The sequence below is a fragment of the Pyrus communis genome, chromosome 15, assembly GCF_963583255.1.
Source record: "Pyrus communis chromosome 15, drPyrComm1.1, whole genome shotgun sequence".
Lineage (NCBI taxonomy): Eukaryota > Viridiplantae > Streptophyta > Magnoliopsida > Rosales > Rosaceae > Pyrus > Pyrus communis.
In genome coordinates this window covers 4,427,612-4,442,612 of record NC_084817.1, presented here as the reverse complement: position 1 = coordinate 4,442,612, position 15,001 = coordinate 4,427,612, and the positions used below count along the sequence as shown (strand labels likewise).

General features: G+C 36.5%; 3 protein-coding genes across 3 annotated transcripts; all 3 read right to left on the bottom strand.

Annotated features, from left to right (window-relative positions):
• Positions 1-356: 356 nt before the first annotated feature.
• Positions 357-2,079, bottom strand: LOC137718773 (transcription factor MYB87-like). The gene is made up of 3 exons (XM_068458309.1): positions 1,916-2,079; positions 1,643-1,772; positions 357-1,459 (listed from the first exon to the last, which is right to left on the bottom strand). The coding sequence occupies exons 1-3, from the start codon at positions 2,049-2,051 to the stop codon at positions 475-477; spliced, it is 1,251 nt and encodes a 416-aa protein (XP_068314410.1). The 5' UTR covers positions 2,052-2,079; the 3' UTR covers positions 357-474.
• Positions 2,080-8,686: 6,607 nt separating this feature from the next.
• LOC137718165 (uncharacterized) lies at positions 8,687-13,172 on the bottom strand. The gene is made up of 5 exons (XM_068457666.1): positions 12,854-13,172; positions 11,832-12,757; positions 11,426-11,781; positions 10,001-11,223; positions 8,687-9,945 (listed from the first exon to the last, which is right to left on the bottom strand). Exons 1-5 carry the CDS (start codon positions 13,170-13,172, stop codon positions 8,687-8,689), a joined length of 4,083 nt encoding a protein of 1,360 aa, XP_068313767.1.
• Positions 13,173-13,244: 72 nt separating this feature from the next.
• On the bottom strand, positions 13,245-15,001 carry LOC137718164 (protein NO VEIN-like). Its single transcript, XM_068457665.1, has 3 exons — positions 14,786-15,001; positions 14,277-14,487; positions 13,245-13,540 (listed from the first exon to the last, which is right to left on the bottom strand). Exons 1-3 carry the CDS (start codon positions 14,999-15,001, stop codon positions 13,245-13,247), a joined length of 723 nt encoding a protein of 240 aa, XP_068313766.1.

Here is a 15,001-nt window from a genome sequence, read left to right as displayed (position 1 = left end):
ACGTGTTCCAAGAAATTGTTTTTATCTGGGTTTCCAGCGAACATGCATTGTCACCCATATATACAAATATGAAATATTAATGACCACGCTGGGAAAATAATACATACCCTTTTTCCCAATTCGTAAATTTCTTGAAGAAATGCTAATCTCCACCATCTAAAATCAACAGGAACAACACACTGAAACATGCATGTTCTTTCAGTCAGAGAAAAAAAAAGCTTCACAGTGCACGACGAATTAAATTTGAACCAAGTAGCTAGTATTGCTATATATAGGGCTTCAGATTCTGCAAATTCCACCTTAATGAAGAAATTCAGTCCAAAAATTAACAGGAAAATCATGGAAGAAAAAAAACATATCATCTAATGAGTTTATTATTAGGGTTTCCCTCTTTGGCGCAAAACAATACCACGTCCCCCTATTGCTACCAAATTTTAACATTACATTAATTGAATGTACACAATGATCATCACTTTATAATGCCTCCCCAGGGTAACCACTCATCAACTGGTCGTTGGCGAAACCACATTCTTGGCCGGGTGTGGCCGGCATGATCAATCGGTCCATGCTGTCATGATAGTCGTCTGAGGAGGAGGCCACAGGAGGACATCCCAGTATCTCACCCCACCCAATACTTTCTCCATAACTACTGGTAATTCTATTATTAACCATCATCTCTTCCCCACAGAAGAACTCCAACCCATCAAATCTGTGTTGGTTGTCATTGTTGTTATACACCACCATCTCCTTCAGCTGATCAGTCTCATAATTACCACCTTGCCCTTGAAACATGTTGTTCATTATACCATTACCAGGTCCATCAATGTTATCTGTATTCACTATGTAATGTGTTTGTGCAAATTGATGAGGGCTGATAACATCATTGCTTAAGGAAGGAGAAGAATCGTTGAGAGCATGGATCCCACATCGAGGAATTAAGAGACTTTGCATGTTCTTACCAGAATAGTGCTCATCCATTTGCTGAGTAGCAGCAGCAGCAGCGGCGTATGGACTGTAATTATCATCGTCAAGAACTTGATAGGTTGGTTGAATATTGGCGGGCCTACCTTGGATAACTTGATTAGTCTCATGATTATGATTAACATCTGAACCAAACCTCCCTCCAAGCTTGATGAGCAACTTTCTGAGAGAAGCATGATCATTAAAACAAGGCTGCTGTTGTTGTTGTGGAAGTACTGTGGGTACTGCATGCACTGGAAGCTCAGGCCAGTAAGGGTTTTGATCGTCGGTGGCCGGAACGGCAGAATGGGAGTTAGTACTGTTTCCACCAACACCGCCTGATCTTTTGATGGTGTCTTGTTTAACTAGGCCTGATTTACGAGCCAGCTGATGTTCTTTGCGCTGCCTACCAAGAAGCTTTTTCTTAAGCCTTGTGTTCCAGTAGTTCTTTATATCATTGTCAGTTCTTCCTGGCATTTGGGCTGCAATTATAGACCACCTACATATACACATACATACATCATCCATAGTTGTGAAATTAATCACAAAATTGATTACCCTAGCTAGGAAATAAATTACACTAATTTACATGTCGATATGTAATTGATATTGTGATATTTATAAGATGTGTATTTTTTTATGTAAAAGTGAGATTCAATACTAAATTCATATATGTGCCTACCTGCTTCCAATACTTATGTAGAGGCTGCAAATTATGTTGTCTTCTTCTTCAGAAAACCCTCCATGCCTGATGTTTGGGCGGAGATAATTTAACCATCTAAGCCGGCAGCTCTTCCCACACCTCTTAAGCCCTAATTATCCATCAGAGAATTTAATTGGCAAAAACCTAATTTCATCTAATTAATACAACCGGTAACTTCTAATTAATTAATTTGATATATAGTAACCAGGACACTAACTAATTTGAGGAAGAGGAAGAAGAAGGTATGCATACCGATCTTTTGCGGCAAAGCGATCCAGTTACCGCCGGTGCCATGTTGCTCGATGTAAGACTTGAGCTTGGCATCTTCTTCAGGTGACCATGGACCTCTCTTCACGTTGGCTTTGTCACAGCAAGGAGCTCTCCCCATCTTTACTTTCTTCTTGGAACCTAATTAATTGAGCTAAGATAGCTACCTTGATATATATATATACACAGATTGCTTAAGGGGAGGGATCCCCATTTTCTAAAAAAATGGGAACGCGCTCCTCACCGTTGAATTTAATTTTAATGAAATTGTGTGGCCTGTGTTTTAATCTTAACCACATAATTTCATTAAAATCAATCTAACGGTGAGGAGCGTATCCCTTTTTTTTTTTTAAATGGGGATCCCTCCCCTTAAGCAATCTGTGTGTGTATATATATATATCATAAACAATTATTCCCCCATTAATATTATACTTATATAGTAATAGTAACAACTTTTTAGGGAGATAAGTTTTTGAGAAATTTCTAGTGTGTCTGGAACACTGTTATATATTGTTATTATTCTATTCAAATTATAATATGTATATTTTTTTAGTAATGAATACTAAAAATAAAAAAAAAAAAAAAAAAAAAACATATCAATCGTCTTCTAACCATATAATAATATGTAGAATTGTACTTTCACATATTAAGTGTTCCCGATACACACAATTTTCTCAACAAGAGGGTAAATGAGAGTAAATTGATTAATTGTAAAGTGATGAAAAGAGGATAAGCGTGGTTACCGGAAGGGGGCAAGTGGAACTTAAAAGGGGTCTGGAAAAAGAAGTGTGCTTGAATAGAAAATTTGTGGAAAATGAGTGCCAGAATGGAAGCAAGGATTTTCTGCTTGTCTTTCTGAGTCTAGAATCAACTTTATTTGTATGGTCTTCAGGATTGCTGCTTTTTCTTGGAACTACAATTCTAATAAGATCCTCACCGTCAAGTACTCTGGCTCTGGGGCATACAAAATGCACACGTATATATTAACATATTTCTAATTGACCTCCCCGCCTACAGTTTTTGTTTATTTCGCTGCCACTTGAATTGGTAGCTTTTTTCTCACTCTTTCACTTATATTTTAGGAAATTTTAATGAAAAATTTCTGGTACTATTCATTTTAATGAAAAATCACATTTTTATATTAAAAAATTATTTCTGGTACTATTCATTTTATCTTTTATTTTGTCATTTTCGTAAAAACTCAAAATTTTCAAACCATTTTCATTAATTTTCTTTATATTTTATGGATATATGTGACATTTTGTGCCATGATATAACATTGTGCGAAAAAAAGCTTACACATATATTAACACGAAATGTCAAAATAATTATATACTCTTTTCCGTAAAAGTCATTCGTCTTATTTTGGCATATTGTAACTTAACTTCCAGTTCCATCAATAAAAGTCAGCCTTTAGGTTTTACACGAGACCCGGAAAAAAACTACATTTTGTATCACCTAGCTTAGCTAGCAATGTTCTGTAAGGAAAATGACAAACCGTACGTTAGTAAAGATTTGAAACTAGGTGGACATGGTCGTTTTTGGTAGGTGACCAAATGACCCACAAGAGGAGAAGAGTGCAAGACAAAAAGGAAACCAATTTGATGACATTGATTCAGACCAAAAGAAAATGAAAATTTTGATGACATTGGTGACTCTTATTTATGTTAAGAATGAATCTCACGTTGATAGAATAAGAGGTGTTGTATGGACTTATAAATAAGTTGGGCTACTTCTCATATTTTCAATTGGCCGGTTTTATGGTATAATCTCAATTTTCTTCATGGTACCAAAGCAAATTGTCCCACGTGTGAAGTTTAACGTCCACACATGCTCCACGTCACTCTATTTGCATTGTTCACATGTTAGACTTAAAAATTCATCTACATAAGAGACCTTGTTGAGAATAAATCTTATCCCAGGAATATGCATTGCATAGGGCGGCCTAATTTAGGGCTGCCCTACATCCTAGAGGATATTAGAGTTTTTACTGCCAGTTCCGGCGGCCATGCAGCAGCTAGCTATATACGTGATTGCTTGATTATCCTTTCTTTAATATGCTCTTGTGAGTTGCAGTCTCCCTCGGCCGTGGTGGAATTAAAAAACAAAGGCAAAGCACGAACATGATGATTCATGTGATTGCTTGATAGCAAATCAAACTGGTAATAAGATAATATTACATTTCTAATTTTCTATGATGCACATGAAGCATGATTATCCTTTCTTTAATATGCTTTTGTGAGTTGTAGTCTCCCTCCTTAGAAAGGGGTTTGTTACCAACTTACCCTTCTCAAACAGTCACTAATTAATGTTATTAGGGTTTAGACTAGGTGAAATTATGTATTATTTGACTACAAAATGCATGCTAATGATTTTCCATTTGTTGTTATTTAGACAATAACACTTTTTAAGCCAGTCAAATTAAATGGGGATAAACTTTCCAGACTGTAATTTGTAATGACATACTCTCCAACAAAAATAAAAGTAATTAGACATACAAATTGCAGGTCAACTGATAATATATGGTAAAGTCACCTGAGAAATGCTATTCATACTTTCTTAAAAGTGAATTCAAATGTAAAATAAATTTCACGGCAAAAATTGTTGAAAATGAAATTTAGGGCAAATTTCAACATGCTCTATTCTTCTCCATTAGATAATTATAAGAAATTAATATTAACTAAAAACTAGAAATAAGACTATATATTAACTAAAAACTAGAAATAAGACTATATATACAAGTGAAATTTCACCTTAAATTAATTTAAATTGCAAGGATAGGAATTCAAGATCATGTGTATAGGAGTAAACACTTTCACTCTAACTGACATGACATGCAAAAATAAAACAATATTAACTAAAAATATTTTTGTCACATCTTGGCTTGGGCCTCCATCACATTCCGGACTTGACTTTATCGTAGCACGATATTGTTTGCTTTGAGCCCCTATCACACCTTCACAGTTTTATTTATAAGAAATCACACAAGAACTTCTCAGTGGGTCACCCATCATGGGATTGCTCTCGTGCGAACTCGCTTAACTTCAGAATTCTGATAGAATCTGAAGCCAATAAGCTCCCAAAATGTCTCGTGCTAGTAGAAACGAGAATATACATATAAAGCTTACAAGATTCACTCCCATGAACGATGTGAGATGTTTCAATTTCCAATTTACCTAATTCCACAAGAATATAAAAAAAATCCTTAGATCTTGGATATTATATCCTCATAAAAACTACAAAAGATATAACTTCACAAAAAAAAACATATTCCCCTAATTATGTTAGAGAAGAGAAGAACTCCTATGGTGGTTAATAGCCAGTGTAATTGGAGGCCAAAGAAAACATCAAATTCAATGTATAATGAGAGTTGGTGGCTAGTGTCAAATCTCTGGCGTCATTTTCTTGACCTTTCGTCTTTGGCTTAGTAGTCATCTCTCTCTTTTTCCTTCTCCCTCTCTCTCTCTCTCTCTCTCTCTCTCTCTCTCTCCTCTTCCAGTTTTGTTAAGTTAGTGCTTGACAGACCCACAGCCAAGCATAAAACATGGCAACGAAGCGGTTTCTCTCATCGGATTCTACATATCAAGTCTATATATTAATTTCCTCCAACTATTTACTTATTAGGGAAATATTTTTGCCATCTTTTCTCTTCATGCATTCATTTTTCTTTTTCTGATCTTAGAATTGAATAAATAAATAGAATTTAAGAACAAAGAAATAAATGTCGAACGTGAAAAAATCATTATCATCCGCATATTTTCAATCCTAAACAGACCTACATGTTTTTTAAGTCGAACAATATATTAAAATCTTATTGTACACTCTTTACAAGTTTTTTTTTTTTCGAATGTAAAAAATTTGAAATGCACAAATTTTTTTTTTTAATACCAATAACAATTCTCTATATTAAGATAGTATTATTTTCTTGACAATCTTGTCGGTTCTCATTTAAATTATATTCTTTACAGCTCAAGGCTTTATCATACTTTCTCTGTTTTTTGACAAGAACATAAAAGTATGTATATTTTAATTTGATGCAAAGTTTCACTTTTTTTTTTTTTCAGAGACAAAGCAAAAGACCCAAAAATTGTTTTCATTTTCAAATAAAAACCCCACAAATAAGAATCAATGAAGAAACAAACCCAAAAAAGAAACCCACGAATTATTTCGAGTTTCATTGACGCCGGTAAGGAAAAGATTGGAACTTTTTCACTAATTATTTGAAAAACACAGCAAACATCTAAATACATGTATGAGCTCCATGACAAATGGATGACTTTCTGGTAAAGCTCGGCAGATAGGCTCAGGGGTGGAGAAAATACCCAAAAAAACCGAAACTGACCGAAGCTGTACCGAAATCGAACCCAAAAAAATACCGAACCCAGAACACCGAAATTTTTTGTACCCGAAACCAAAAATTTAGGTACCGAATCGGTATGCAATATCGGTTTGTTCGGTAAGACCGAACCTAACCGAAATATATATACCTTTTTATTTTAAATATAAAAATATATACATCCTATTAATATTGGCCGCAACTTACGTCATTGGAACGAGTTTTTGTTTAAATGGCTTATCAAAATGGATTTGACTATCTATTTGTTCATGCCATGGAAGTTGTTATCTGATTAAAATTAGGAGGAAATATAATTTGGTCCGTTAAAATGTAAAGATCTTTAAAAATAAACCCAACATCTAAAATTATATGTATAATTTTGCATTTTTATTTGTATATCTTATATGTTATATATTTTAATTGGGATAGAATCAAGGGAAAAATATTTTTACACTTGTTTTTAGCCATTACATTTTATAATATCCGACGGTCTTGATTAATAGTGATGTAGAGGCTATTAAGACTTGTATGATGATGTGGATTATAACTAATAAAAAACAATAATATTAATGAATAAGAAGCAACTAATACAATAAAATTGGAAGAAAAAAAAAATCAATTTGACATGAAACCAAGCGAGGAACTGACCAAGAACGCGAGAATGAGGCGGAGAGAAAATTTCAGCAAATTCCAGTACATGCTTCTTTGATTCGATTAATACAAAATTCCAGAACCGTCTTATTTATTAAGCTACCATTTGATTAGGTAAAAACAAAAAACAAAAAAAACCTTAAACCCTAATCAACCACATTAGAATTGACTCAAGAACCCAAAACATAAGAAAAAAAGACTAGAAATGGTTAGCACTAGCATAGGCAAGTATTTGACAGCACCATTGGCTTCAGCCCCACATGATTTATCTTTGATTGAATTTTCATCTGAAACTAGGGTTACAGTTTGAGCAAACACAACATGCCATTTTCCCCTTATTTGCAATCTCAAAACATTTTTCTTGAACCTGAAATTGTTAGGCTGCTTTAACAGCGCTGAGTTTGACGGCGTGGGTGATAAAAAGTCGAGGTGTTGCGGGTGGATGAAGCAATTGAGATGGTCGTGCTTCCTCAGGGTTAAAAAAAAAAAAATCCTCTTAATTTTTATTCTTTTCTTAGTTTTAATTTTTATTTATTGTTAGTTATAATCCACATTATTATCCTAGTCATTTATGTTTAAAAGTTTCCACATCTCTCTTAATCAAGACTGTTAAATGTTATAAAATCTAAAGTTACAAAGAAGTGTAAAAATGTTTGTCATTTGATCTTATCCCATTTTAATTAGGGATGGACACTTTAATGGGTTTACTGACCAACCCAACCGTTGTAACTGAAATTTGTTGGGTTGTAATCTTTAAAAAATTATTTTCGGGTAGCTTAATAGGCAGGTTGAGTTGAAGTATTATTAACCCGATTGAAACCGATCCACCCGAATATCAACAATTCTTAAACAGTTACATACATATATACATAAAGTTTAATAGTTATTAAACACACTTATTAATTAGTTAAATGATAAAATTTAAATATTAAGTAACAAATAGTGATTCTACAACACCAATTTCACAAGATTTAAGTTTAATATTACATGTATTTTGGATTATTTTTTTTGTCACGCATTCCCACTTTAAGCACAAGAAAAAAAGTAAATAACCCAACCCGTTGAACCCGCATTAGAATGGTTTAGGTGGGTTGATTTGCCTATTTCTTTGGGTGGAAATGGGTTTCAACAATATCAAACCGACCAACCTACCGAATGCTCACCCCTAATTTTAATTATAAATAAAAAATAACCCTACTCCCTCGTTTCTCCCTTATATTTTTTCCATGTCACTAACACAAAACTAAAAATTAAAACCAGAATAATTATCAAACGGGTTGTAAGTAATTCGTAAACTAACGAGCTCGATTCTTTCATAAACCTCGTTTTTATGTTGTGTTCCTAGTTGAAAATTCATTCAACTAAGATTTCTCTACTTCTTCAGGTTACCATGTTTTCATACTTGATCATAAGTACTAAAACCACCACCTAATTAACATCAGAGGATGTCTTCTCGGCCCTGCAAGGTTGGACAGCCGTGGCGAAGCCACCAGCTGGTCTTCTTAAAAAAAAAAAGACAAAGGAACGAAAAGTGAAATTTTAGTAACAGAGAAGAGACAACATACAAGAGGAGCAGTACAAAACAGGCCCAAGCTGCTCAGATGTATTCATTTTACAGTACAAAGCATTCCAAAAGATCATGCATCTTCGGCTCTTCAGGTTCATATATACATTGAGGATTAAACCAAAATACAACAAAATAAAACCTCATGGTCCCGAGTCCTGGTCATAATTCAGGCCATGATCGCTCTAACTCGATTCCCTCCTTTTCACTGACGCTGTTTCTTGCATAAAGGCATGGACGTGGAAGGGCCTAATTGCTCTAACTTGGTACCTAAACGCTTTTCATAAACCCGACCAAGTTCTCCGGAAGTGATGAATGCAGCATCAAGAAACTGCTCATCCTCCACAAATAACTCCAAATTTTCATTCATCAGCAGAAAATCCACTTCACCCTCGCTAAAATCAAACATAAATCCCATTTGGATAAGCTTGCTCAGTTTATCTGCTGCAGTAGGTTTTGCTGCTGCCAACAGTTCTTGCGCGAGTTCAATAGCAAAAGAAGTAACAAACTCTATATTGTTTCTCCGTCCTTCGTAACCTGATTTATAAATGAGCAGCCGCTGTGAATCCTTCTCCCAAAGAACCAGCTTTTGTTTTTTCACTTCCACAGTTGTAGCTGCAGATGGCATTAGTTGATAGCAGACTTGAATTTGTTTGTCACTCTTGTACACTGACAGCATAATTACCGAATTTGCAGCCTCGTGTCTGTTATATAGCGACATATTTACCTCAGGACCAGCAAGAAAAGCCAGAATAATCTTGACTAAACCCCTCCCGATCAATCCATTTCTCGCATCAATCTTTTCCCAATGCTCTAACGACTCAATGCTGTTCACTTTGCACTTAACTGAATCAGAAATCTTTCTAACTCCAAGTGATTCATAGATTGCTTGTAGTCTTCCAGGGTAAATATAAGACAAGCTGTAACTCTTGGGAAACCAAAGAAACAGAGGAACCTTATCACAGCCCGAGAAAATTTTCTTGAGTCGCAAGTCATCAGCAATGAATACTTCCTCTCTGCGGATTAGATGTATTTTCTCCAACCTGGACATTGTGGCAGGTACTTTGGTCAATTTTTGCTTGAGAGTATCTCGTAATTGTTGATTCCAGTTGGCTGCAACGTATTCCCAGAAAGAGCTGCATTCTACAACAGTCACTTGGGAGTTACCCCTCAACGCCCACGTGCTCCATAGCTGTAAGTAATGGCTGAAGGATGGATTTAGTGCAACTCCATAGGCTGATGAAAAAAGGGGGAGGAGCTCTTTATTGTAAAACTTGTCAAGAGAAAACAAACAGGAGCTGAAGAGATTTTTCGTGTCATGGAGCACACAATCCTGAGATTTAGCCCATAAACCTGTGCTCTTCTGATTAGGTATCCACAACTGAGAGTTGCATTTATCTATAACTTTTGGCCTCCAACGGAACTTGTTGAGGAAGCTATAAACCCTTGTAATTGCAGCTGTGTCTGTCAGTGACAAAACAATCCCAGAAAGAAGATCACAAACATCCAGCAGATCAACCTTCACGCCAATAAACTCTTAACTGATCCTTGTAAACAGAAATGTTAGTTCCATAAAAAGTTTCATCAATGATTGGCGCATCTGACCTGTTCAGAATACTTTCCCAGCTTCGATCAAACAGAATACAGTCTTCTGGAGTATTGTAACCGTTCATGGTCTTCAACCACCGGCTTTTCCCAACTGTCATGAGAAATTCACCCAGTTGAGGGTCATCGAGAGACCATAACATCAGATACTTGATGCAATCTAATAGTGACAGAATACCATCTGCGGTAAGTAGTTCAGCATCAATAGGACTGTGGAGACCTTTGGCAACTAATGGAGCTCCTTGTTCAAAATCCGAGATGACACCCAACATCTGGAGTTCGTCCTTGAACTTATACATGCCAATACCATAATAGACATCATCAATCAGAGGAAGGTCAATAAACGAAGAGATTGATCCCCATTTAGAGTTGGAAATAATTGATTCAGCAGGAGTCCTGTAACCATCCCGTGTTTTCAACCACTTCTCACACAACCACCACTCCAGTTCAGAGCACTGTATCAGCATAGTTTGCCTCAGTTCTCTAATGCAACCTAACAACGACATCACATTAGCGGCAGCCAAGCTAGAAGAAGATAGTAGAGAATTAAACTGATCAGCAAACATCTTAATCGTTCCAGGGGAATCAACAACCACTCCCATTGCATTCAATTCCTTATCGAAGTTCCGAATTGCATTCCCATAATACAATACATCAATCGCAGGGACCTGAAGGATACTGAACAAACAACCCCATCTAGGATCAGGAAGAACGGTTTCCGAAGGGCATTTGAAACCCACAGTTGTCTTTATCCAAGGTTGACATTGAATTTGCTTAATCAAGCCAGAAGCTTCGGATCCCAAGCATCTGATACATTTAAGAACGAACAAACCACAACCACCAGTCATAGTTGACAAATTTGAAGGTAAAGTCACTTTCTTTGCAACTAATATTTGCACCTCATCTACGCCATATGTAACTCCAAGTAACCTTAGTTCTGGTAAGAAAGAACCTAATCTGCTTCCATAGAATGCTTCATCAACTATAGGAAGATTTGTAAGTTTTAGACAGATTTCAGCTTCTATCTCAGATTGCAAGAGGATAGAACTCCCAGGAGAACTATAACCTCGACGAGTCTTCAGCCACTTCTTCCCCTTCATAACAGCTAACCAATCATCATCAACCACACTCCTCCCTCTAGAGAAATTAATGAAAGTCAGTAAAGAATATGCGCACTCCTTGCTCATTCCAGGAGAAGCAAGAGATGCAAAGCAATTGTAAGCAGCCTCCCCACATCATATGAACCAAGAGCTACACCAAGAAATTTCAATTCATCTTGATACAGATAGATCCGATTCATATAAAATCCCAGGTCTAAAATGAAGATATCATTCAAAACAGATTCATCATACCAAAAATATCTTTTCCAGTTTCATCTGGAAGAATGGCCTGCCTTGGAGATTTATAGCCTGAGTAAGTCTTCATCCATTTTCCATTCTGAATGCTTTCAATGAATTTTGTAGGTAAAGATGAACCCTTTGTATGGTGTAATCTGATCCAATCAAGCAGCAAAAAGGCCTGCTCACTTGACAGCTCATGAGATGCTAACTGTAACACGGCATCTGGAGGACACAACTCTGGTAAGTCCACAGCTTTACTTATCTTGACAACAAAACCAAGTAGCTCTTTCTCAGGCATAGATTCTCCAAGAAACATACTACTTTTAGCATAAACATCACCTATATCAACATACTTCTGTTCCACAAATGGATTTTGAGGACCAAACAACTTCACTCATTTGCTACCTGACGCAGGGACAAGAGCTTCAGTTCTTTGTCTACTGACATGGCCTGCTCCATCGATAATTGGGATCCATGAACCAAGATCAGATAAGTTATAATCAGTAAGGAAGCATTTCTTGTGGGAATGATGTAGGAAATGGCCAGTGGAAATGCCAGATTTTGTTCCTTCTCGAATACATGATTGCTAAGCAAGATAGCATAATCATATGCTGAACAAGATTTCACTCCCGCATGGTCGTGAAGCCAATTGCTGAGAGATGAACTTCCAGTGAGGTTTGGCTTTTTCATTTTGATACAGTGATTTACGAGAGCTTTCTGAGTGCTACTGGGCACGAAATACACATTATCAGGACATCCAAACTCCATATTGCACTTACTCAGCCATGTGTGAAGCTCCAGCTTCGTAGCATATCGAAGCTGGGGAGCCTCTACTGTACCTTTGGCAACAGTACATAATTCCATATTTCCTTCCCGGTTGATGTAATTAAGCAGAGGTATGGTCTTAATAGACTTTGAGAACTTCTTGTTGTCAGCAATAAAATCAAGTATGTCAATGTAGACCTCGTCGGATAAAAGCACAAGATTGCAGGACTTGATATATTTTCCATACCAGCTACCACCAGCAGATTCCACACGTAGAAAGTCCAGAACTTCATTGTATTTGTCAAGGTCAAGTGATGAGTGCATGAGAAAAGAAGACAACTCGCATAAAACAGCCCCTTGACTCCGAATTCGAACAACAATGTCCCTAAATTTTGGCAGGACACGAACTGTATTTTGAGGGCACTTGAATGAAAACCTCTCACTGGAAATCATTTCGCAAGGCACTATCGGTAAACATCGCAACCTGGTTCTGATGGACTCTCTTAAGTTGTCAAATGCAGGAATAGGTGAAACTTGAGCAGGTAAAAACTGAAATGCCTGATCCACTTAAGTAAAGAGGGAAAGATCTTTCACATAAGACTGAAAAGCATTCACAAACGATGATGGTACGCATTCAAGAATTCCTGAGTTCCATAGGTTACCCAACATTATAGATTCTCGTGAGGAAGAGAAGATGAAGTCAGCTTGAATCACAAAGGGGAAATTTGTAACCATTGCTGTTGGCAGGAAAGCAAATATACCAACAGAAGATGTTCCCCTTCTCAGCCTTTCTCCAAATGGGAAAGCAAGCGTAATCACCCATTCCTCCACATCCATCCTTACACTAACTCTATTTCCAGGTTTTACTGGAAACGACTCTCTCCACAAGTAATACTTACACAAATCCTCAGTTTCACACTCTATTTCTTTAACAGAAAGCTGAACAACGCGTGAATTGGCTCTTTCATCACCCAAGTCCATATGTTCTGTCTCACTAAATATCGAAATTGTGGAGACATCAGCCTTTCCAGAATCAAACCCACGTACATATAATCATTTTATCTTGGAGAAGAACAGGAGAATCTCTGGGTGCAGATCAGACAGTTGAGCTCTCACAGCTTCAACCTTGTCAGGCTTTAGAGGAAGGACAAATATAGTTGTGGGCAAGATCTTGTTTGACCCATACGCATTGCATATTCTTGACAAATATGGTCTTCGAGTAACAAATTCAGGAACAACATACCGAATACCACAATATTGGTTTGGTTCTTCCGTGAATCTGACACGATACCCGTTGCTAAATATCCATGGCTGTGAACTCACAAGAAACACGCTCTTAAATCCAATTCCTGCAAGAAAAAATTGGTATTGTAAGTTCAACTTGATAATTTATAGTTCAAAAGGTAACAAAAGGTAACTGGATTCTTGTACAGAATGCATGCAACTCAAAAAAGTAAAATGAGTTGAATAGACTGGGAACTCTACTATTATGCATTCAAAACAAGCGTGTATCCAAAGTAATAGTAGAGAAAAAAAATGAATCAAATAAAAACTTGCCAAAAGCAATCTCCTAGTGATGGGAATTTAACATAGAGCCCAACTATTCAGCCGCATACGAAGAAGGCATAAAGTCCCAGGCCAAGTTAACCTAAGAAATGCCAAAAGATCCTAAAGCAGAACATACAAAAATTACTTGCTAAAAGGAACACAAATACAGGATCTCAAAAAAAAAAAAAAAAAAAAAAAAAGTGGTGCGGAGACATTTAATGGGATGAAATATAATTCCAACAGCAGATTTGATTGAAAGCAAAGTTAATCACAAAAAATATATTCAACATCAGGTTCATGGAAAAGCAAAAAACTGCAAAGCTCAACCCCTTGGTGCTAGTTTAATAACAATTTCGCCCTTTGTTTTCGCTTTTTTGTGCTTAAGATATGGTGGTACGAAATGGTTATCAACCGAGAGCGCGCTTAACTACTTATTCTTAGTTGCATTCTTCGTAAAACACATACTAATGGGAAGGGAAGGCTATTAGGGATAGGAGTTCACAGTTCAATAAGTTTATATATAACCTTTTAATTTACCTTTTTCTCCTATAAAGCCCCGCTGTCTCTTCCCCTTCTTTGTAGAACGTCCTACACTGCAGATGGAGTCCATATTCTTCCTGGAAAATCCAACCTCATTATTAAAAACCAGCAGAGTAGCCGGAGCTCCACTCCCAGTTATGTCCTTCTTTGTCATCACAAATTCCAGCGTTGGTTCAACCCCTTCTTCGTATTCATTGTCTTCCGCATTCTGCAAATCAAAAACCCACAATTGAAATCCACCAAAAGAGCAAACCCACAATTTGTTTTCAAGTTCCATTGATGCTAGTATCGAAAAATTGAAACTTTTTCACCTTTTTTCAGAGACAGAGCAAAAGACCCAGAAATTGTTTTGATTTTCGAATAAAAATCAACGAAGAAACAAACCCAGCAAACAAATTTCACAAAAAAAGAAACCCACAAATTATTTCGAGTTTCATTGACGTTGGTAAGGAAAAGATTGAAACTTTTCACTAATTTTTGGAAAAACACAGCAAAAATTTTAATACCTGTATGAGCTCCATGAGAAAATGGATGTCCTTCTGGTAAAGCTCGGCAGATAGGCTGGTGACTGCATGGTGAAGGTCAAGAGTTAAAGGGTTTGCTTCTTTCTTTCCTATCGAGTACTTTTTGGTCCTAATTTCTTTTATGTGACGTTTAGCAGAGGCTATAGCTTCTTCATCTTGATAAGTCTGGTTGTTCCCGTAGCTATAGGACTCAACCAT

Coding starts and splice junctions, on each gene's coding strand:
- LOC137718773 (XM_068458309.1), bottom strand. CDS start 2,051: ATGGGGAGAGCTCCTTGCTGTGACAAAGCCAACGTGAAGAGAGGTCCA. Junction 1,773..1,915: donor CGCTTTGCCGCAAAAGATCG/GTATGCATACCT, acceptor ATGGATAATTAG/GGCTTAAGAGGTGTGGGAAG. Junction 1,460..1,642: donor TACATAAGTATTGGAAGCAG/GTAGGCACATAT, acceptor GTGTATATGTAG/GTGGTCTATAATTGCAGCCC.
- LOC137718165 (XM_068457666.1), bottom strand. CDS start 13,172: ATGGACTTGGGTGATGAAAGAGCCAATTCACGCGTTGTTCAGCTTTCT. Junction 12,758..12,853: donor ACGAGAATCTATAATGTTGG/GTAACCTATGGA, acceptor TCTTTACTTAAG/TGGATCAGGCATTTCAGTTT. Junction 11,224..11,425: donor ATTTTTGGTATGATGAATCT/GTTTTGAATGAT, acceptor TAATTTCTCTAG/AGGGAGGAGTGTGGTTGATG.
- LOC137718164 (XM_068457665.1), bottom strand. CDS start 15,001: ATGGTTGAGTCCTATAGCTACGGGAACAACCAGACTTATCAAGATGAA. Junction 14,488..14,785: donor TTCTCATGGAGCTCATACAG/GTATTAAAATTT, acceptor TTTGATTTGCAG/AATGCGGAAGACAATGAATA. Junction 13,541..14,276: donor GGGCTTTATAGGAGAAAAAG/GTAAATTAAAAG, acceptor TTTTTCTTGCAG/GAATTGGATTTAAGAGCGTG.